General features: G+C 43.5%; 1 protein-coding gene across 1 annotated transcript in view; it reads left to right on the top strand.

The window, feature by feature from the left end:
• The window catches only part of LOC135522885 (sodium channel protein type 4 subunit alpha-like), a 194,370-nt gene that overhangs the window by 117,720 nt on the left and 58,922 nt on the right, over positions 1-17,728 (top strand). Inside the window, exons 16-17 of the mRNA XM_064949549.1 lie at positions 15,129-15,269; positions 15,498-15,842. Coding sequence (XP_064805621.1) covers positions 15,129-15,269; positions 15,498-15,842 — 486 coding nt within the window. The remainder of the gene's footprint in view (positions 1-15,128; positions 15,270-15,497; positions 15,843-17,728) is intronic.

A 17,728-nucleotide genomic window follows, 5' to 3' on the forward strand; every position in this document is an offset into this window, starting at 1 on the left:
TGACATTTGCGCTGCCCTGGGTCTCAGAGAGGGACGCAGACAGGGAGTATTAGAGAGCTACGGGGCTCGACTGCTGCCTGGTCGTTCAGGGCTCAGCACCTTCAAGGCCCTTGAGGCTATCACAACATATCTCTGTATTCTCCCCTAGTCTTGAGCTAACCTCTTGCGATGCAGAAGCCTTACTTGGTTCGTTCTGTTGCTGTGCCCCAATACACTAAGTACGTGGTTTGGTTTGAGCTCCAGTTTCCTTTTAGGCAGGTTGTTATATTGTTTTTTCACAGATTTATATGAGAGTATACCAGTTATCTGGAGTAAAGGCCTGACCCAATCTAAGCTAAATGAGTCGGGCTCAGGTGGGATGGGACTCCTAACGTTCTGTAATCCTTCACGGGGGAAATTGATGAATGCATCACGGTTTGCCGCCCCTTCCCCCAGTGAGATGTGAGGTTGCCACAGCCGGTGTGTGCATGTGCACGTTTGTGTGTATGTTGCGATTATAGCGCCTTTGTGGGTTGAGTTCTTCACTTGGCGATATTGCCTCTGGTCTCGGACAGAGTCAGAGGTCCAGAGCTGCAGGCTGTGGAGGGGAAGCAGGCTGTGGAGGGGGAAGCAGGCTGTGGAGGGGAAAGCAGGCTCTGGAGGGGAAAGCAGGCTGTGGAGGGGAAGCAGGCTGTGGAGGGGGAAGCAGGCTGTGGAGGGGGAAGCAGACTGTGGAGGGGGAAGCAGACTGTGGAGGGGGAAGCAGGCTGTGGAGGGGGAAGCAGGCTGTGGAGGGGGAAGCAGGCTGTGGAGGGGAAAGCAGGCTCTGGAGGGGGAAGCAGGCTGTGGAGGGGGAAGCAGGCTCTGGAGGGGGAAGCAGACTCTGGAGGGGGAAGCAGACTGTGGAGGGGGAAGCAGGCTGTGGAGGGGAAGCAGGCTGTGGAGGGAAAGCAGGCTGTGGATGGGAAGCAGGCTGTGGAGGGGGAAGCAGGCTGTGGATGGGAAGCAGGCTGTGGAGGGGGAAGCAGACTGTGGAGGGGGAAGCAGGCTCTGGAGGGGGAAGCAGGCTGTGGAGGGGAAGCAGGCTGTGGAGGGGGAAGCAGGCTGTGGAGGGGGAAGCAGGCTGTGGAGGGGGAAGCAGGCTGTGGAGGGGAAGCAGGCTGTGGAGGGGAAGCAGGCTGTGGAGGGGGAAGCAGGCTGTGGAGGGGGAGCAGGCTGTGGAGGGGAAAGCAGGCTGTGGAGGGGAAGCAGGCTCTGGAGGGGGAAGCAGGCTGTGGAGGGGGAAGCAGGCTGTGGAGGGGGAAGCAGGCTGTGGAGGGGGGAGCAGGCTGTGGATGGGAAGCAGGCTGTGGAGGGGAGGCAGGCTGTGGGGGGAAGCAGGCTGTGGAGGGGGAAGCAGGCTGTGGAGGGGGAGGCAGGCTGTGGATGGGAAGCAGGCTGTGGAGGGGGAGGCAGGCTGTGGAGGGGGAAGCAGGCTGTGGAGGGGAAAGCAGGCTCTGGAGGGGGAGGCAGGCTGTGGAGGGGGAAGCAGGCTGTGGAGGGGGAAGCAGGCTGTGGAGGGGGAGGCAGGCTGTGGATGGGAAGCAGGCTGTGGAGGGAAGCAGGCTGTGGAGGGGGAAGCAGGCTGTGGAGGGGGAAGCAGGCTGTGGAGGGGGAAGCAGGCTGTGGAGGGGGAAGCAGACTGTGGAGGGGGAAGCAGGCTGTGGAGGGGAAGCAGACTGTGGAGGGGGAAGCAGGCTGTGGAGGGGGAAGCAGACTGTGGAGGGGAAGCAGACTGTGGAGGGGGAAGCAGGCTGTGGAGGGGGAAGCAGGCTGTGGCTGTTGAAGGTGATTTGTTTCAAACGCAGGGTTTAATACTTCACACAGAGCAACTGGTTTGTTGTTGTTGATGTTGTTATTGTTATGAAGAGTAAAGTACTGTGACATGATGGGTGCCGTTTCAGGGGATGTTGGTTCAGTGTGTGTGTGTGTGTGTGTGTGTGTGCACATACAGTATATACATGCACCAGTGGAGGCTGCTGAGGTGAGGTGGGATGTTGGTTCAGTGTGTGTGTGTGTGTGTGTGTGTGTGTGTGTGTGTGTGTGTGTGTGTGTGTGTGTGTGTGTGTGTGTGTGTGTGTGTGTGTGTGCACATACAGTATATACATGCACCAGTGGAGGCTGCTGGGGTGTGGTGATCTGATCTACCCCATAACCCTAAACCTAACACCAACCTTAACCTGAATCCTAACCCCCAAAACCCTAAACCTAAACATAACCCTAACCCTACCCCCAAAACCCTAAACCTGACCCTGAAGCTTAAAATAGCATTTGAACAAATCAGGACCTGGAAAATGTTCAACAATGTTTTTTGTTTATGGGGTAGATCAGCTTTAATGGCTTCCATCAATGTAATTGTCTGCATAATTACCAATCTCCCATACATTTATTTGAAAATATCTAATATATATATATTTTTAAATATATTTTCCTTTATTATTTTCCCCTAACCCTAACCCCTCTCCCCTAATTGGAGTAAACTAATGGACAACAACACTAAGGCTTCTACTTCCATCTTATTCATACTATATACATTTTACAGACACTGTATATTTTACATTAGTTATCTATTGTTTGTTTTTAGTCCCATCCTTCAGTTACGCTAAACCCCTCCCATCTATCTCTGAACACCATCCAGTTAAGATTTCTATTTGCCATATATTTTTCAACTGTGCTGTTTCACAAAAGTTCTGAACCTTTCTATTCTCATAGTTTGTACAGATTGTAAATTAAAGATAAACATTTTAGATGAGTATTATTATATTATTGATAGATTGGACCAAAAACAAGCTACATATGGACATTACCAAAACATATGATGTAATGATTCTGTCTCTTTGCAGCAAAATCTGTAGAGCTGGGAAGGTTGTATCCCCCATATATATACAGTGGGGCAAAAAAGTATTTAGTCAGCCACCAATTGTGCAAGTTCTCCCACTTAAAAAGATGAGAGAGGCCTGTAATTTTCATCATAGGTATACTTCAACTATGACAGACAAAATTAGAAAAATAAATCCAGAAAATCACATTGTAGGATTTTTAATGAATTTATTTGCAAATTATGGTGGTTATATGCTGCTTATAATCAAGTCAAGGTGACCGGGGACAATAGTTTGGTTAAACAGTACAAGGATTTATGCAGATTTAGGAAGATGGTGAAACACAAGCATAGAGACAAATATAAAGTGGAGGAGCAATTCAGTGGGTCGGACACAAGGCATATGTGGCAGGGGCTCCTAATGATCAACGATTACAAAAAGAAAGCCAGGCACATCATGGTCACCAACGCCATCCTACCAGATGTGATAAACACCTTTTTTTCAAGATTCGAGTACCTTGACCCTGAGCTGCCGAGGAGAGCCCCCGATGACAACATGGGCTACACACTCAGTCTCCACTGAGGACATATGTAATGTAATTCAAACGTGTTAACCCCCACAAGGCTGCCGGATGATGTCGCTAGTCGTGGCCTCAGAGCAAGGGCAGACCAGCTGGCTATTGTGTTCTCTGACATTTTCAATCTCTCCCTATCTCAGGCCTCTATCCCCACTATAATCCCTGTGGCCAAGAAAGAGAAAGTAACTGAACTGAATGACTACCGAGCAGTAGCACTCACTTCCGTCATCATGAACTGCTTCGAGAGGGCTAGTCAAAGACCATATCACCTCCTCCCTCCCCGACACTCTTGACCCTCTCCAAATCGCCTACCGCCCTGATAGATCCACGGACAACGCAATCGCCATTGTACTGCACACTGCACTTACCCACCTGGACAAAAGGAATACATACATTCATCGACTACAGTTCGACCTTCAATATCATAGTGCCCTATAAGCTCCTAACAAAGCTCACAGCCCTGGGTCTGAACGACATATTAAACTTGGTCCTGGACTTCCTGATGGGCCATTCACAGGTGTTGAAGGTAGGCAACATTACCTCCTTTACACTGATTCTCAACACGGAGCCCCACAAGGGTGCATCCTCAGTCCCCTCCTTTATTCTCTGTATATCCATGACTGCGTGGCCTTCCATCATCAAGTTCGCTGACGACACAAAAGTAGTAGGCATGAACACCAAAAACGACAAGACAGCCTATAGGGAGTCGGTAGGCACTCTGATGGCGCAGTGCCAGGTAAACAACCTCTCCCTCAACTTTACGAAGACAAAAGAGATTATTGTGGACTTAAGGAGGAACCAGGCTGGACACGCCCCCATTCTCATCAACATGGCCGCCGTGTAACGGTCAATAACTTCAAATTCCTCGGCATATACATCTCAGAGAAGCTGAAATGGTTTAACCACATGGACACCGTAGTGAAGAAGGCACGACAGCGACTCTTCAACCTCAGGATGCTGAAGAAATTTGGGCTGTCCACGAGGGCCCTCACAGTGTTCAACAGCAGCACCATCGAGAGCGTACTGTTGGGATGCATCACAGCCTGGTATGGCAACTCCACCTCCTTGGACCGCACGGCTCTTCGGAGGGTGATACATGCACCCGAACGCACCATTGGGTGCACACTGCTTGCCTTACAGAACACCTACAATACCAGGTGTCGCAGGAAGGCCAAGAAGATCATCAGGGACCCCAGCCACCCAAGCCATGTCATGTTCTCCCCGATTCAATCACTCACACATGGACAGTACATGGCAAAAACTGAAAGACTGGCCAATAGTTTCTACCCTCACTTGGTAGTGAGAGGAAGCCCAGTGGCTGGCAGTGGGAGAAGATGGAACGAGATGGATTTTGGCTGACATTCTGCAATGTTCTCGTCAATTAAATATTTGATCTCAATACAGTTTTCTGTTCCCAAAACTAAAATCTGTTACGAACAGAGTGGACTAAGTTTTGTAGACTTTACCCTTTGCCAAATAACAAAAAAAACTGGGTTGTTTAGATAAATGCAATGACGAATTGAGAAATTGCACACGCACGCTTCAGAGGAGGCATTTCCTAACAGAAATATGCAAATGCATGCTAGAGCGCACAAATAGAATCTCGCTAGCTCATGCTTGACTCCTCCTTGCTTGTTCTGCCCACTCTGACTAATGTGTTCCCTTTGATTTAATACTTGTTGAGAAGTAACCATTATTTATTATTTTACATCTAGGGTTACTATACATAACTTTAACCCATTGTATAAGAGATTCTCCAAAATGTTTAAATATTCCTGGTATTTATATATAAATTCCAGTCGTAGTTTATCAAAAGCCTTCTCAAAGTCAGCTATGAATACCAGGCCTGATTTCCCAGATTGTTCATAGTTTTCTATTGTTTCCACTACTGGTCTTATATTATCCCCAATGTATCAACAATGTAAAAAATCAGATTAGGATGAATAATATCCGACAATACCTTTTTAATTATATGTGCTATACATTTTGCTTGAATTTTTGCATCACATCACTGGTTGTGTAAGTGTGCAAGTGTACTGGACTGGATCTTTATATTTGGGTCCTGTTTCAGTAATATTGAAATCAGACCTTGTTGAGTATCTAATAATATACCATTTTTATAGGAGTGGTTAAAATATGCTAATAACGGTCCTCTGAGTACATAAAAAAAATGTTTGGTATTCCTCAACTGATATGCCATCCAGCCCTGGAGGTTTTCGGGACATAAAGGCTTTAATTGCATCTTTAAGTTCCTCCTCTGTAATTTAGCCTTCACTTGAGTCTTTCTGTACAGCTGTTCGTTTTACATTATTAATAGAAAAATACTTACAATTAACTTTGTTTAGTGAAGATCGAGGAGACTGAACTGAAAACATATGCTGAAAGTACTTTGCTTCCTCTTTCTAAATATTGTTTTGTGAATCATGGGTGACTCCGTCATTTAAAAAAAGGTTTCAGTAAATTATTTTTGGTAGCATTTCTATAATTTGGTGCGTTTTCCCCCATATTCCATCCAGTTTGCTTTAATTTTATAATATACAGTATTACACTTGATCTTTCTTGAATAAGTTACTTCATTTCTTTTTGTTTTTCCTCTAACGTATTCTGTACCTCTATGGTACAGTTTGTATTGCTATCTAACTGTACTGTTAGTCCCTCCATTTATTTTGTTAATATGAATTATTTTGACCTAAATGGCTTTTGTTTTAAAGATCAGTATTGAATTGCATAAAAGTATCCTATACAATAAGGCGATATGCTGTACCTATATTACGTTGGAAAAAGTCTGTTATTAATTATTCTGTCCTCTGTAAAAACAAGTTGTCAGCTTTGAATACATTTCCAATATCCTCCCCACGTTGAAATTCTGTAAGAGGAACGTAATTATAGGATGGTCTGGCCGCATTCTGTCCCCTATCAACTCTTTTTCAACTTTTGGTGCCAGCGAGAATGAAATAAGAAAGTAGTCAATACAAAATTCTTGTTTTGCTAACCTGTAATGACATTGAGGTGAATTGGATAGAATTATGAGGACATTGGGGTCCTGATAAGGTAGGAAAACAAGTACCACAACAGACACACACACACACACCTATTTCTCTGTCATTCACTGTGGCCCTGAATTACAACAGCTGACATTACTGCACCCTCCGCCTCCACTTCAGCGTTTATCATCAAAATCCTGCTGCTCTTCCCTGGCAGACACATACCCCTCACGTCAAAACATCTTCTCTGCCTCGGATAGAGCCACCCAATTGACTTGAAACGTTGACATTTAGCAAATGTTTTATTCATTTTTTCATCCTATCGCAGGATGTGGGTGGGAGGGTCCGTGTCCCCCTATTGGACAGCTGTTCCTTTGTGTTAAGATCAATCCCAGCTTGAACCAGGGGTTCAAATTCCAAGATAAATTAAGTGCCTAGTATTTGTATATACTATATATCTGACAAAGATGGAGGATATATTATATATGAATTATTATATATAAATTATTATATTTGATATATTATGATATTCCTGTACAGTAGGTATAGAGCATGGTTGACTGTAAAAAAAAATATATATATATAATTTATATTTATAGATTTATATAATTTATATAAATCTATGAATGAAGTCGTCCACCCAGCACTGTCAGCTCATGCCATGACTAGTTGATCCGTTACTGGTTGAACATGTGCGACAGGAAGGCGTCATGTGGATGGTGACTGACACCCATCCCAGATCTTTACCGCTGATCACACACTATAATCAATTTATAGATGCACACGCACGCACGCACGCACGCACTCACGCGCACACGCACACGCACACACACACACACACACACACACACACACACACACACACACACACACACACTTGTATTGCTATCCTTGTGAGGAACAAATAATTGATTCCCATCCAAAATCCTATTTTCCCTAACCCCTAACCCTAACCTTAACCCTTAACCTAACCATAACCCTCAACTTAACCCTAACCCTAAGCCTTAGCCCTAACCCCCCAAACCATAAAACTATAACGTTACCTAACTCCTAACTCATAACCTAACCGTAGCCCCTAATCCTAACTCCAACCTTAATTCTAATCCTAATTGTAACCCTAACCCTAAACCCAACCCCTAAGCCTAACAGCATTTTTCCTCATGGGGACCTGCAAAAATGTTCCCACTTGTCCAATGTTCCTTGTTTTACTGTCCTTGTGAGGACTTCTGGTACCCGTAAGGATAGTCAAACAAAAACACACACACTCATACATACACACACTGCAGGTGAATCCAAACACATCTCAATCTGTGCAGGCCCAACTGTGAAGGTCAGATTATGTTAAGGAAGGGACTTGTTTATTGAACCAGGAGCGCAATTTATTTTGTTCCCTCTATTATTATTACGCAATGAGGTGATGTACATACACACTCAGTGGGTGCATTTAATGGCACACAAATGCATGTGATGTGTTGGCATTGTCCTGGCATTGTCCTGAGTTAAGAAAAGCAACCTGGTCTCACAGCATTTTATATTATTCTGTACGTAAATCCGAGACACTGCACTTAGTTGTTAGGTTTCGTATGGTATGTATTCATTTGTAGATGTCCAGCATCCATTTTGTAGGATATGTTACAAATTGCAATTCAGACATTTTTTTTTGAATTTGCGAAAGGAACAATGTTACGATTTTGAAAAGTGTACGATATGTTATGAATTCTAATTTGTTGTTGCCAGGTGTTAGCCAGGTGGTTAACGCTAACGTTAGCTAGGCTAAGGGTTAGGGTTAGGGGAAGGGTTATCTAAAAGGATTAAGGATAGGGTTAAAGTTAGGGGACAGGTTAGCTAACATGCTAAGTAGTTGCAAAGTAGCGAATTAGCTAAAATTTTATGTGATGAGATTCGAACATGCAACATTTGAGTTGCTAGACATTTGCGTTATAAGCCTACACATCCACCGCGACCAACCAACCTCCTTTCCTATTTGCCTTAAGTAACCTTCTGTCTTATGTAACCATGCCAAACTTAACATATCATACTAATTTGAGTGCCGAATTGACTTTTACTATGTTACCTCTAGTCCATGAGACCAGGCTGTGAGTTCACATGTCAAAGGACTCTAGAATACTGTTCAGATGGGTTGAATGGAAACTGAAATCTGGACACTGACTGTAGGTCTATAACCTCCCACATGTGCTTAATATTAACTCCTGCAGAATTAAGGATTTCTTGCAGTAAAATGTCTACATCAAATGTAGACATAAAAATGATCAGGAACAGGAGAAATCCAATTTCTTTCAGCATCTTTAGAAAATGTGAATGCACATTTAGATACAATCTGTAGAGATGATATCTTTATCAGCATCATAAAAGCTTTTAGCATTTCAACCACATAAAATATGCATCCAAGCCAAATTTAAATCTTGCGATAAACATGTTGGGTCGTTTTTGCAACTTTCTATTTTGCTTACAACTGGACAAGTAATCTGTCATCTTGCCCTCTTTCATGGAGCGAAGAAAAAACTTTACTGCGAGAAATGCTTCATTCTGTAGGAGTTCATATTAAGGCTCTGTCAGAGATTATAGACCTACAGTCAGTATCCAGATTTGAATTTCCATTTAACCCAGATAAACAGTATTCTAGTCCCTTGATGTGCCATAGGCCTTTGACTGTCAAATTTGTATACAGTTGAAATTGGAAGTTTACATACACTTAGGTTTTAGTCATTAAAACTTGTTTTTCAACCATTCCACAAATTCCTTGTTAACAAACTATAGTTTTGGCAAGTCGGTTAGGACACCTACTTTGTGCATGACACAAGTAATTTTCCCAACAATTGTTTACAGACAGATTATTTCACTTATAATTCACTGTATCATATCAGTTGGTCAGAAGTTTACATACGCTATGTTGACTGTGTCTTTAAACAGTTTAGAAAATCCCAGAAAATTATGTCATGGCTTTAGAAGCTTCTGATAGGCTAATTGACATCATATGAGTCAGTTGGAGGTGTACCTGTGGATGTATTTCAAGGCCAACCTTCAAACTCAGTGCCTCTTTGCTTGACATCATGGGAAAATCAAAAGGAATCAGCCAAGACCTCAGAAAACCAATTGTAGACCTCCACAAGTTTTGAGGATAAAGGGGGAGGCTTGCAAGCCGAAGAACACCATCCCAACAGTGAAGCACGGGGGTGGCAGCATCATGTTGTGGGGGTGCTTTGCTGCAGGAGGGACTTGTGTACTTCACAAAATAGATGGAATCATGTGGAAGGAAAATTATGTGGATATATTGAAGCAACATCTCAAGACATCAGTCAGAAAGTTAAAGCTTGGTCGCAAAGTTAAGGTCTTCCAAATGGACAATGACCCCAAGCATACTTCCAAAGTTGTGGCAAAATGGCTTAAGGACAACAAAGTCAAGGTATTGGAGTGGCCATCACAAAGCCCTGATCTCAATCCCATAGAAAATTTGTGGACAGAACTGAAAAAGCGTGTGCGAGCAAGTAGGCCTACAAACCGGACCCAGTTACACCAGCTCTGTTAAGAGGAATGGGCCAAAATTCACCCAACTTATAGGCTAATTGAAGCTATTGGAAGGCTACCCAAAACGTTTGAACCAAGTTAAACAATTTATAGGCAATGCTACCAAATACTAATTGAGTGTATGTAAACATCTGACCCACTGGGAATGTGATGAAAGAAATTAAAGCTGAAATAAACATTCTCCCTACTATTATTCTGACATTTCACATTCTTAAAATGAAGTGGTGATCCTAACTGACCTAAGACAGGGATTTTTACTAGGATTAAACGTCAGGAATTGTGAAAAACTGAGTTGAAATGTATTTGGCTAAGGTGTATATAAACTTCCGACTTCAACTGTAGCGCCTCACCATAATCACATAGCATTGCTATTGTTATCTTTTACCACTAATCTCTTCAAAACATTACTTTTCTGGCCCTGCCTTCAATTGATTTTCAACTCTCCACAGCTTTTCTCTTATTGAATTAAACTCAGACTTTGTCCTTTTTGCCTCGATGGACTGACATTCACATTTTATGCCTGTTCCCAATAGCATTTGGCTATTGGTATGTAGGCTATTTGGCGCCTGTAGAGTTCGGCCCTAACGCATTAGGCTTACGCACTAATGCCAGATTAAATAATCAAAGAAAACCCGAATGTAACCTATAAATTGACATTTTTAAGGTATTGTTTTCTCTTTATGCAACCCACACAATATTTCATGACCCTAAACCCGCCCTGTGTCTTTGTGTGTGCCAATGCGCAAATCTGTGTGTTTGACTACTGGCTGAATGACTGACATCACCAAATGAAGAGCATCCCAAGGTGTCTGTGAGTGTCTATTAATCCCATTGGGAATTGACAATTCCCCTTTACATTATATCTGCTAATCAAGTTGGATGTACAGTCGTTGGTAAAGCAGCCCACTACGCCATATATATTTATAATCATGGTAAAGCAGCCGACTACGCCGTATATATTTATAATCATGGTAAAGCAGTCCACTACGCCGTATATATTTATAATCATGGTAAAGCAGTCCACTACGCCATATATATTTATAATCATGGTAAAGCAACCGACTACGCCATATATATTTATAATCATGGTAAAGCAGCCGACTACGCCATATATATATGTATAATCATGGTAAGCAACCGACTACGCCATATATATGTATAATCACGTCATATATACATCAGTCATGATAAAGCAGCTTAAAGCAGTCCACTGCCGTATATATTTATAATCATGGTGATTCTATCCTGGCTAGATGTGTCATGTATAATCATGGAGCAACCCTGGCGACAAACATAACATATCAGCAGCTTATTGCTGATTCTATCCTGGCTAGATGTGTCAGGGATCCCCTGGCGACAAACATAACATATCAGCACGCGAGACGAGTGTGGCGATTTGACACGCACTCATCTGCCCAGCGCAGCACAGTGGGTTCCTTGGGATATATCAAATCAAATCAAATTTTATTTGTCACATACACATGGTTAGCAGATGTTAATGCGAGTGTAGCGAAATGCTTGTGCTTCTAGTTCCGACAATGCAGTAATAACCAACAAGTAATCTAACTAACAATTCCAAAACTACTGTATTATACACAAGTGTAAGGGAAAAAAGAATATGTACATAAAGTTATATGAATGAGTGATGGTACAGAGCAGCATAGGCAAGATACAGTAGATGGTATCGAGTATCGAGTATGTAAACAAAGTGGCATAGTTAAAGTGGCTAGTGATACATGTATTACATAAAGATGCAGTGGATGATATAGAGTATAGTATATACGTATACATATGAGATGAATAATGTAGGGTATGTAAACATTATATTAGGTAGCATTGTTTAAAGTGGCTAGTGATATATTTTACAAATTTCCCATCAATTCCCATTATTAAAGTGGCTGGAGTTGAGTCAGTATGTTGGCAGCAGCCACTCAATGTTAGTGGTTGCTGTTTAACAGTCTGATGGCCTTGAGATAGAAGCTGTTTTTCAGTCTCTCGGTCCCAGCTTTGATGCACCTGTACTGACCTCGCCTTCTGGATGATAGCGGGGTGAACAGGCAGTGGCTCGGGTGGTTGTTGTCCTTGATGATCTTTATGGCCTTCCTGTAACATCGGGTGGTGTAGGTGTCCAGGAGGGCAGGTAGTTTGCCCCCGGTGATGCGTTGTGCAGACCTCCCTACCCTCTGGAGAGCCTTACGGTTGTGGGCGGAGCAGTTGCTGTACCAGGCGGTGATACAGCCCGCCAGGATGCTCTCGATTGTGCATCTGTAGAAGTTTGAGTGCTTTTGGTGACAAGCCAAATTTCTTCAGCCTCCTGAGGTTGAAGAAGCGCTGCTGCGCCTTCTTCACAATGCTGTCTGTGTGGGTGGACCAATTCAGTTGGTCTGTGATGTGTATGCCGAGGAACTTAAAACTTACTACCCTCTCCACTACTGTTCCATTGATGTGGATAGGGGGGTGTTCCCTCTGCTGTTTCCTGAAGTCCACAATCATCTCCTTAGTTTTGTTGACGTTGAGTGTGAGGTTATTTTCCTGACACCACACTCCGAGGGCCCTCACCTCCTCCCTGTAGGCCGTCTCGTTGTTGTTGGTAATCAAGCCTACCACTGTTGTGTCATCCGCAAACTTGATGATTGAGTTGGAGGCGTGCGTGGCCATGCAGTCGTGGGTGTACAGGGAGTACAGGAGAGGGCTCAGAACGCACCCTTGTGGGGCCCCAGTGTTGAGGATCAGCGGGGTGGAGATGTTGTTGCCTACCCTCACCACCTGGGGTCGGCCCGTCAGGAAGTCCAGTACCCAGTTGCACAGGGTGGGGTCGAGACCCAGGGTCTCGAGCTTGATGACGAGCTTGGAGGGTACTATGGTGTTAAATGCCGAGCTGTAGTCGATGAACAGCATTCTCACATAGGTATTCCTCTTGTCCAGATGGGTTAGGGCAGTGTGCAGTGTGGTTGAGATTGCATCGTCTGTGGACCTATTTGGGTGGTAAGGAAATTTGGAGTGGGTCTAGGGTGTCAGGTAGGTTGGAGGTGATATGGTCCTTGACTAGTCTCTCAAAGCACTTCATGATGACGGAAGTGAGTGCTACGTGGAGGTAGTCGTTTAGCTCAGTTACCTTAGCTTTCTTGGGAACAGGAACAATTGTGGCCCTCTTGAAGCATGTGGGAACAGCAGACTGATATAGGGAATGATTGAATATGTCCGTAAACACACCAGCCAGCTGGTCTGCGCATGCTCTGAGGGCGCGGCTGGGGATGCCGTCTGGGCCTGCAGCCTTGCGAGGGTTAACACGTTTAAATGTTTTACTCACTTCGGCTGCAGTGAAGGAGAGTCCGCATGTTTTCGTTGCAGGCCGTGTCAGTGGCACTGTATTGTCATCAAAGTGGGCAAAAAAGTTATTTAGTCTGCCTGGGAGCAAGACATCCTGGTCCGTGACTGGGCTGGTTTTCTTTTTGTAGTCCGTGATTGACTGTAGACCTTGCCACATACCTCTTGTGTCTGAGCCGTTGAATTTGAAATTCTACTTTGTCTCTATACTGACGCTTAGCTTGCTTGATAGCCTTGCGGAGGGAATAGCTGCACTGTTTGTATTCGGTCATGTTTCCAGTCACCTTGCCCTGATTAAAAGCAGTGGTTCGCGCTTTCAGTTGGGATGAGATATGAGGTGTTTATGGAGGAGCTGCTATGATGTGTCTCCTGTAGATTCTCAATGGGGGAGTGTTGGTGGTAGATCTGAATGTCCGTCATTTCGTCGACCACATCCTGTAAACCTGAAAAGCCCCGTCCAAAAATCAGCCTACATCCTTTTCTTGATCTGAAAAAAATGGAATGGTTGGAAGCAAGATGAGGTGGTGATTCAGTGGACAACATGGTGTTTTGCTGTATCACTCTCTGAGATGGCAGGATGTCATGGGCGGTGTGTTTTAAAGGACAAGTGTAGCAGGGCAGAAAATGGAAAAACCAGACACCCAATTACACCTGTCACAGTGGGCACCAGGCGTGGCGAGATGGGTATGGGGCACAGGGAGTGGGAGGGGCCGGCACAGGAGGTCCAGGGCTATGTCGCGTCCAACTCCCATCCTCAAACACACACATACATACATACATACACATATGGATGAATGTATACACAACGCACGCACTGTGATCGTTCGCTCCCTTTGGTAATTTGGGGACACGCTAGCCACTCACGGGCAATTCTGGTTTTTACCAAATTTCAGAACCAATGAACATTGTCAACTTTGATTGACGCTGGCTGCAGAGATATAATAAATGCATGTTTATCAAGAAACAGATGAATGACATGACAATTAATTGGGATTGATTTGATCGATGTGCTGCTACAACAGCTATGAGTCTTTGGAGAAACAGAGGGAGAACCGTCTCAGGTAAACGTAAACAATGCATTTTAGGTCTTAGGACAGGGGTGTCAAACAGAAGACGTAGAGGAACTAGAACTAACTTTCAGTGCGGTCCCCAAATGCGGCCCCCGGGAAAAAATTGTAATGTTACTTTGATAGGCTCTATCAAATCACAGACAGGATTTCATTAGTGAAGCTCATGTTAGGACATGGAGAAAAATCTAAATTTGACTACAAAATGGTGTTTGTAATCATTACACGGTGGTAATGAAACTCCATCATGAAACTGCATGCACAGTTGACATTTACTAAACCGAGGAAAAGTGGCCCTGTGTCTAAGGGACCATGGTTGCCGCGTGCACTTTAATCAAACAAGCGCACACACATGCACACACACACGCGCATCCGCAAATGCAGGCAGGCACACACACAAACACGGATGACACACACTAAAACCACACAGCCCTACAACCCAGAGGAGTAGGTTCTCTTGTTTAACATGGACAAGGAGATCTCCGGTTCCAGTTGGAGGCTGACATTTATACCGGGCTCAAATCACTCCTGCTGTTTACATTTCTAGTGTTACACATCTGGGCCCTCTCCATCCACACCGACTCAGGAACCAAACCCGCAGGCTAGCTTTATCTAGTCTTTTTATCCAGCTGTATGGTTAACTGTAAGATGTTGTTTGTGACTAACTTTTCAATCAACGTGAAAGTAATAACATCCAGTTGGGCATATATTCATCATTGACTTTACCTAGTTATACTAAACAGAAGGACAAGGCTTTATTCAAACTCATCTTCCTCTCTACTCCTCCCAGGTACTCAACCTCTTCCTAGCGTTGCTGCTCAGCTCATTCAGCTCAGACAACCTCTCGGCACCTGATGACGACGGCGAGATGAACAACCTGCAAATCGCTCTTGGTCGCATCAAAAGTGGCATGGGCTGGCTCCGAAGCCAGGTCGGACACTTTTTTCATATGTTTTTATTTAATAATGAAGTGATATGATATACTTTTTGTTACTATATAGTGTGGACAATTATATAGATTCTAGGTAAGATATGACACAAAATGTACGACGGGGCAAAATAAAACAACCAATAACAACCAAACAAACAAATGAATCAAGTGCATACAAAAATACAAGTTCATCACATTGTGTAAACATAGTTCATTACTTCATTGTAGATCTGCGACTTCTTCAACGGCAACTTCAAGAGGCGACGGCAGAAGAGAAAAGAAACAAAGGCCATGGTGAAGCTCAAGAGGCTGAGCCACGGTGCTCCGCTTGGCGAGGTGGGCAACGGGACAGTGGTGACGGTGGGGGGAGGGATTGGGGTGATCGGGCGCCACGGAGAGAAGATAATGGTCCCGGAGGTCGATGACAGCTACATGACAAACCCCAATCTGACCATCAGCGTGCCCATCGCTCCTGGCGAATCAGACGTGGAGTTCCCTGAGGAGGATGATGATGATGAGGATGAGAGCGAGAGCTCGGAGGAGGGGGAGGAGGAAGTGGAGGAGAGCAAGCAGGTAGGATGGGTTGGTGGTAGTGTTGGGTACTGATATTGGAAAGTCTATAACAATATCAGCTGCATCTTTGCAATACGAGCTATTCAGATATTGTTATCTCCTCATAAACTAGGTTTCCATCCAATTGGAGAAAGATTTTTATGCAAATATTTTAAAATCTGCATTAAAACAATTGACTTGCTGCGGATAAGAGGCTGTGCGTGATGACGTGGTAACTTTTGTGGTTAAATTCCCGTGTACTGAATACAAAATACAAGTTAAATATGTTTCCATGTGTTTTCAACTCTACTGATGGTTTTGTCACCCCAAAAAGTTGTGTTTTATAGCAAATGTACCCCCCGAGCCCTACACGGCTGACTCAAATAACCAACTCATCATCAAGCTTTGATTATTTGAATCAGCTGTGTAGTGCAATTTATTGGACCGGAGCATCAAGCTCATCACCTTGCACTTTCACCACCCTGTGAAGTTCATCATAACTGATTTGATCAGTAGCCTAATAAACTGCATGTCCTCCCCAGTTGTTGTAGGAGGAGCACACAACATGGCTCCAAGTTTACTTTGATATGATGGTTATCATATCACTATTTGTGAATAAAATGCTTCCATCGCCATTTCTTGCGTAATTAATTTTACAGACACAAAAAGATCCCACCTTGTCTAGCGGATTTTGTTTTGTTGACATTTGCAAAGTTTACTAACCAAATGTGGTGTTTCAATCAGGTCCGTCGTAAAGAAATGTATCCAACATGTACATTCCGCGCATAAAAAGGTTGGATGGATACCTGGTTAGTTAAGCTAATATTTTCTACTTTTAAGAGATGCTCCAGAGCTTTTGTATAATTTCAGCCAATAGTTTTGAATGTATTGCTCACGAGCCAAAATGGGTCCCCGAAAATTGTGTTCTACGTCATCCATTTCGTATGATATGTTACGTCCTGCAAAGAAAAAGTGCAATTCGTATGATATGTTACGTCCTGCAAAGAAAAAGTGAAATTCGTATGATATGTTACGTCCTGCAAAGAAAAAGTGAAATTCATATGATATGTTACAAATTCTAATTGGTACAATATGTTCTGAATTTGTAAGTACTTAAGATCCTGGACTGCATATTTAATTAGTAATTGACTCAAGAGTGCAGACTACTGGTAGGAATGGAATCGTGACAGAGTTGGTCTTGTTCCACTCTACAGCATGGATGGGCAACTTTGATGGGGTGGGGGCCACACAAAATCCGCAGTTGCTCACAGGTCTGTGTATCCAAATGTGCATAGCCACTACCACATTGCGAGTAAAACATTTTAGCAGCCCCCTTCTTGACAGCATCGAGACATTTTGAGTTATTTTTACTCATTTTACCCTTGAGCGTAGTGAATATATTGCAGTATTAAAGCTAGTTTTCTGCAATTCTACACATTTTGCTATGGGGCGGAGACAATATTTTGCAATTGTATAATTAATTTCATGCAATTCTACACATTTTGCTATGGGGCGGAGACAATATTTTGCAATTGTATAATTAATTTCATGCAATTCTACACATTTTGCTATGGGGCGGAGACAATATTTTGCAATTGTATAATTCATTTCATGCAATTCTACACATTTTCCTATGGGGCGGAGACAATATTTTGCAATTGTATAATTAATTTCATGCAATTCTACACATTTTGCTATGGGGCGGAGACAATATTTTGCAATTGTATAATTCATTTCATGCAATTCTACACATTTTGCTATGGGGCGGAGACAATATTTTGCAATTGTATAATTCATTTCATGCAATTCAACACATTTCTACAAATGTTTGTAGTTTTTAATATGGTATCTGATTGAGACTGACTGACAAAATCTATTCCCCCCCTGACAGTAACATGGCTAATTGA

Source organism: Oncorhynchus masou, chromosome 30 (assembly GCF_036934945.1).
Source record: "Oncorhynchus masou masou isolate Uvic2021 chromosome 30, UVic_Omas_1.1, whole genome shotgun sequence".
NCBI classification, from domain to species: domain Eukaryota; kingdom Metazoa; phylum Chordata; class Actinopteri; order Salmoniformes; family Salmonidae; genus Oncorhynchus; species Oncorhynchus masou.